This window comes from Mugil cephalus, chromosome 14 (genome assembly GCF_022458985.1).
Source record: "Mugil cephalus isolate CIBA_MC_2020 chromosome 14, CIBA_Mcephalus_1.1, whole genome shotgun sequence".
NCBI classification, from domain to species: Eukaryota; Metazoa; Chordata; class Actinopteri; order Mugiliformes; family Mugilidae; genus Mugil; species Mugil cephalus.
In genome coordinates this window covers 24,432,096-24,438,402 of record NC_061783.1, presented here as the reverse complement: position 1 = coordinate 24,438,402, position 6,307 = coordinate 24,432,096, and the positions used below count along the sequence as shown (strand labels likewise).

The 6,307-nt window shown below is 40.9% G+C and overlaps 1 protein-coding gene across 2 annotated transcripts in view; it reads right to left on the bottom strand.

Moving 5' to 3' along the window:
• Positions 1–2,726: 2,726 nt before the first annotated feature.
• Positions 2,727–6,307, bottom strand: part of LOC125019955 (ectonucleotide pyrophosphatase/phosphodiesterase family member 2) — a 32,327-nt gene continuing 28,746 nt past the window's right edge. For both annotated transcript variants that reach the window (XM_047605102.1, XM_047605103.1), the window contains exon 25: positions 2,727–3,631. In XM_047605102.1, the coding sequence (XP_047461058.1) occupies positions 3,461–3,631 (171 nt within the window). In that variant the 3' untranslated portion in view covers positions 2,727–3,460. The remainder of the gene's footprint in view (positions 3,632–6,307) is intronic.

The following is a 6,307-nucleotide window of genomic DNA, read 5'->3' as shown; positions in this document are numbered from 1 at the left end:
GGTTAGCCATGATCCCAAGGTTACGGTTAGCCTGATCCTAGGGTTAGAGTTAGTCCCGATCCTAGGGTTAGCCTGATCCTAGGGTTAGCCCTGATCCTAGGATTAGCCCTGATCCTAGGGTTAGCCCCGATCCTAGGGTTAGGGTTAGCCCCGATCCTAGGGTTAGCCTGATCCTAAGGTTAGGGTTAGCCTGATCCTAGGGTTAGAGTTAGCCCCGATCCTAGGGTTAGTCTTATCCTAAGGTTAGGTCAGTGAACAGTATGCAGCATGGCTACATGTTTTAACCCCTTCTCTTGAGAATAAACACACATGAGATGATGCAAGATTGGGACTTCCTAGAGTCCTACTGGGAGTGGTACAACAACATCCATGTCAGCGTGGTTCATCTGGTTGCGGAACATATGTGTACCCTGCTGATGAGTCATCTGACCTGGGAGTGAATTGTAATATTTGTCAACAAATACAAATCCCAGATGTTCATTGGTGTTTAATTTTGTGCGTTCCTGCGAATGTGTTTCTAAATGTATTTCCCGTGTCGAATATGACTGGAATGAGAGAGCTAAGAAAAGAAGCCAGATGTGTTTCACATATTTCGTTTTGATTATCCAGTGAAATCATTGTGAAGATAACAAATGATGTCTCATTGAGGCGTATGTTTAATCACTACTACATGTATATTTACAGAAAGTTCTGTTGGTGCTGTGTGGTTAGATGAAATAGCAGTCAGATATTTCAAATAAAATGACATCTGTTTTGGTAATGCAGATTCTGTTTCCAGTGACTAGGAAAATACAAATTCAATTTAATTTTATTTACATAGCGTCAATAACAATACAAAATGTGTCAGGAGGCTTTCAAACGTTGACGGTAGCAGGAAAAACTCCCTTTTAACGGGAAGAAACCTTGAGCAGAACCCAGTATACACTCAATTGTTTACAAATCAAACAGCAAGCTCCTTAGTTGGGAACCCGAATGCTGACTTGCTGAGTTTTGCCTCCCAGTGAGAAGGTCCTGGTTCGATTCCAGCTTGGGTCTGTCTGGATGGAGTTTGCATGTTCTCCCTGTGTCTGTGTGGGTTTGTGTCTACTCCAGTTTCCTCCCACCTCCAAAGACATGCTCATTAGGCTGATTGGTGACTCTAAATTGACCCTAGGTGTAAGTGTGAATGGTTGTTTGTCTCAGTGTTAGCCCTGTGATGGACTGGAGACCTGTCCAGGGTGGACTCCGCCTCTCGCCCAATAGGATAGACTCCAGCAACCCCTGCTACCCTACAAGGTAGGCACCCCTGCTATCCACCACTGCATGAACTCCGACCAGCATTAAAACCCTAAGTGGTTGAGACTCAGACTCATCCTGGCACATGTGACATTTGAGTAGAAATTGATTGACAGAATAATTCAGTAACCACATTAAAAACAACTCGGCTCCATTCAGTTTTTCCAACTGTTTTATTTGAAAGTCTACAGGAATAAACACGGCTTCATCTGCAGCTTGGCAAGCTCGAGTCATTTAAGTCGTTTAATGGGCTTCTCTTTCATTTTCATTTGTTTCTATACTAGCTATGTTAAACATGGAAACAAACATACAAGTTCTGACTTGAGTTAGGATGTATGTGTATGCAGGAAGCTGAGTTGTTTATTGGAGACAGTGATTCTGCAAAACACATCTGGGTCACCAGTATTCATATGAGGGTCTACTCTAACTAACAAAGTCATGTTCATGTTGATGTGTTGTGTTGTTGCACTCATGTTTTTCAAATGCTTGTGTTTGGTTTGACACACTTGATCTCAATTGTCTGCAAAATTGGTTTTAAAAATAAATTGGGAAATGTAATTCATAGGAGATTGTTTTAGATTGTGAATAACTCTGTAAGTTTACAGTACTCTGGAGTTCTGGGCTTTATTTGTTTTGATCTCAGCTTGACTTTGTTTAGAATCAAGTCAGTTATAACTTCAGCTCTTAGTCAGTTTCTTCTCATGTAGGATAATTGTTGGTTTTGTTTTTGTACGAAGATGATATTTGTCAATTCATATGAATTTGTTCGTTTTACCTGCATTATAATTGTTGTTTTTTACTTGTGTTTTAATATGAATATTAGTTTCTGGTGAGGCAGTGACTGATGGGGATCAGAAATAAAGAAATAAAGACTGGAATAAATGCATGAGAATGTGTGTAGGTGGATTTTTCAACCAACCTGTTATGTCTGATTTGAATAATTATTTGAATAATTTTGTTTATTTCTTCTGTGGTTGGTTGAGGCGATGTGGGAAAATGTGGGTTAGAGGACATGTTGCCTCTTTTTTGTGGTGTTGAGCTGTTACTGTGCAACAATACACAGGAAACCCATTTTAAAATGAAAGAAATTCTGTTTAGATCATCAGTGGTCTTACCCCCTCCATGGGGGAAAAGCAGCTACGTTAGTGATCTATTAATGTTTTTACATGGCAGTTAAACTGAATTAATACAGTAACACTAGGTGCTGTTATTATTATGATGCTACATAATAAATATGACAAATTGTACGAAAATATACACCTAGATGATCAGCTGGGGTGGAGGGAGGTGGAAACACTTGGTTTTATCTTAATTTGTATTACTGACATTTCTAAAACCAGTCATTCACTTTTTTGTGATTTTTTCAGTGGGAAATCATTGTTAGTGATTAAGAATAAAGTGTAGGAGGTGTTTTACACACACACACACACACACACACACACACACAAAAACACGTTGTTTTAATATTTATTTCGTTAAATATGCATTATGTCCGACGCTGGCGGTCACGTGACTTGTCCCGGTGTTTAATATCCAACATGTACAGTATATAGCAAGAAATATGTTTTAAAAATAGGCTCTTTAACTTTTTCTGATTTGGGTGAGAATACTGACGACACACTGACAGCTGTGTGTGTGTTCAATACGATGCTACAGGCTGGAGGTGGTTAGCTTAGCATAGCACAGAGACTGGCTTCTGGCCCCAGCTTCATATTTAACACAAAGGAACCACACCAGCAGTTTGGGATGTTTTAGTCCATTAAGTACAGATTTTAATCTAATTTCAAGGCCTTTGTCCTTGACTGAAGACTTAATAATTGATCTTTATAAGTGTCAGGGTGCAGTAGATCAGTCATGGTTAAGGAGCTCAAAGGCTGGTATGGTTCTTTCATTGCCCCACCCTGCATTATTCCTTATTCTACTTGGATACTACTGTGGAAATCTTCCAAACAAAACGTTCTTTTTTAATCTTTTAAATCATTTCCAAGCACATCTTGGGCAGTTCCTTCAGGAAGGCACCTTTTTTGTGGAACAGTGATGCACCATCTGTCCGGTGAGCATGCAGCGAAAATCCAGGACCTCTATAAAGGGGCTACATCCTATATGTGTGTGTGTGTGTGTGTGTGTGTGTGTGTGTGTGTGTGTGTGTGTGTGTGTGTGTGTGTGTGTGTGTATCTGTGTGCGCCTAGTCGTCACTCTCAAACGTGTGCAGGTAGGTTTTGAGCCTCAGGGTGTCGATGTAGGTGAGGTTGGTGGATCTGTAGAGGTCTAGGCCTGTCAGGATCTCCACATCTCGGACCCGAGCCGTATGGAGCTTCAGCAGGTCTTCAACCCACTCCGACTCGTCTTCTGCACTCTGCAAAGACACAGACACCTTGTTCATTTGAAACAGAATGTAGACAATAGAAAGAGCAGGGCTGAAGGTAATGCAGTCAACTTTAATCTTTAGTGTGGCAGTAAAACACATTTCCTACAGCTTCTAGAGAGGTCGCCTCCATTGCTGGCTCTTGTACTTGTCTGTCCAAAGATCTCATGAGTAAATCAGGACAGCAAACCAAACTCCTGCCAGTTTCTAAGCAGCTGTACACCTGTTAAATTGCTTGGTAACACAAATAGCTAATCAGCCAATCACATGGCTGCAGTTAAATGCATTTATTCATGTAGAGGTGATCAAGACAACTTGCTGGAGTTCAAACCAAGCATCAGAATGGAGAAGAAAGGGGATTTAAGAGACTTTGAACGTGGTCTGGTTGTTGGTCTGAGTGTTTCAGAAACTGCTGATCTACTGGGATTTTAACTCACAACCATCTCTAGGGTTCACAGAGAATGGTCTGAAAAAGAGGAAATATCCGGTGAACAGCAGTTGTTGTGAGGAGAATGGGCAGACTGGTTGGAGATGATAGAAAGGCAACAGTAACTCAAATAACCACTGGTTACAACCAAGGAATGTAGAATACCATCTCTGAACGCACAACACGTCCAACCTTGAAGAAGATGGGCTACAGCAGCAGAAGACCACACCGGGGGCCACTCCTGTCAGCTAAGAACAGGAAACTGAGACTACAGTTCTCACAGGCTCAACAACACTGGACAATAGAAGACTGGAAAAACATTGTCTGGTCTGATCAGTCTCCATTCAGATGTCAGGGTCAGAATCTGGAGTAAACAACATGAAAGCATGGATCCATCCTGCCTTGTGTCAACGGTTCAGGCTGCTGGTGGACACACTTGGCGCACACTGACAATGAGTTCACTGTACTCCAGTGGCTCCACAGTCACCAGATCTCAGCACAATATTTCACCATGTGATCAGGTATCAACTGTGTGATGCTATCATGTCAATATGAAGCAAAACCTCTGAGGAACGTTTCCAACACCTTGCTGAAAGTCTGACAGCAAGAATTAAGGCAGTTCTGAAGGAAAAAGTCCAACGTTTTACTAGCATAGTGTACCTCATAAAGTGGCCGGTGAGTGTACTGATTTCTTATAAATGTTGAATCTGGATTCAATTAAAAATTATCATGTTTGCAGGTGCCCCAGTGGCTCATGTGCATGTATGATGATTGGTCATTCTTTGCATGCATTATTCAAAGTGTCCTTTGAAGCTTTTCTAGATGACCCTGATGAGCCAAAACTAGTCGATGAAGTAGTAGTAGTCGTAGTAGTAGTTTCAAAACACCCAAGGACGCTGTACAAATTAAGACAGGGTTTAAAATACACAACAGACACCAAAAAACTAAAAATGTATGAAATGAGACACTGGAATGATAAAAAGATAAAGGATTTGATTAAAAAAGGATAAAAACAGCCAGAATGACAGTCGGGTAGGGAGGCCTAGGATTTAAATATAGTCAATGTGTCGATGTCACAGATGTTGGGTAGAAGGGAACTCGTTTACGTGGATGATGAAGATCTGAGAGTCTGACTGGGCGTGTTGTCTTTTTTTCTATTATTTTAATTAAATCATAACCGGATATACTGCATGTTCTCCAACATAAACAACGTGAGAAGCTGGGTGTGAACCCTGGTTTGGTTCTTTTAACATTAATCATCATCCACCAAAACCACTGTCTGCTGATTCCAGTCCCGATGACATTCATAGGAAAATCATGTGTGGGCACATTAACAGAGACGACCGGTGCCCTAGGCTTCCTGACCAGACGGGGTCACGGACAACAGAACAGTCTCCTCTCCATATTTAATTAAGACTATACTATACAGTTATTCTGGTCATTATCTGCTTCCCTGTTATTGAAAGCCAGTCTGTCGACTGGCCTGCACGAAAACACCAGCTGTTCTTTATTACTTTGTTTATTACAACTTTGCTGTTTTATAAAATGATTTCCAAGTGAACCTATTAATCAACCACTTTGGTCACTGACATTATTTAAGTGTTTGAACATTTAATTTAATACATGTTTGATCAATATTTGTTGCAGCATGAATGTGGATTTGTTTGTGTATATTATATATAATATTAATTAAAGAGCTGGCAAAAGCATCTACACCTTTAACCTCAGATACGAGTCTGCCAAGATAATTATTATTACGACCTACGCTGTTTAAGCGCTCACATGACTGAGTCAGTTCAATGATTAGTGAGAAGAGAGTTGTTTTGGAATGAGCTCAACATCCAGCTGTCGAAACATTCACTGTTGGTGCACGTTTCTACAGAAATAAGAAATGAAAACACAGGATTAAACACACAGATCAGCCATAACTTTATGACCACTAACTCTGAACCACCCTGGCCTAGCAGTGCATGCTGTGCTGTGGTATCTTCCTTTCAGTCCTGTAACTTGTGAGTTGGGGCCTCCATGGTTCTGAGTTGGATGCAACCATCTCCGTGAAAGGATGCTTGTGGTTTGTAATGACACTTAAGTAGCATCCACATGGATGTTGGGACCAAACATCTTCAAACAGAACATTGGTCAAAGGGTCATTTCCTCCCACATGGAAAAGCTCTGAAGTGGGTCAAAAAGTTCTCTGAGGACAAAATTTTTATTTGCTGCCAAATGCGTCCCACTGACTG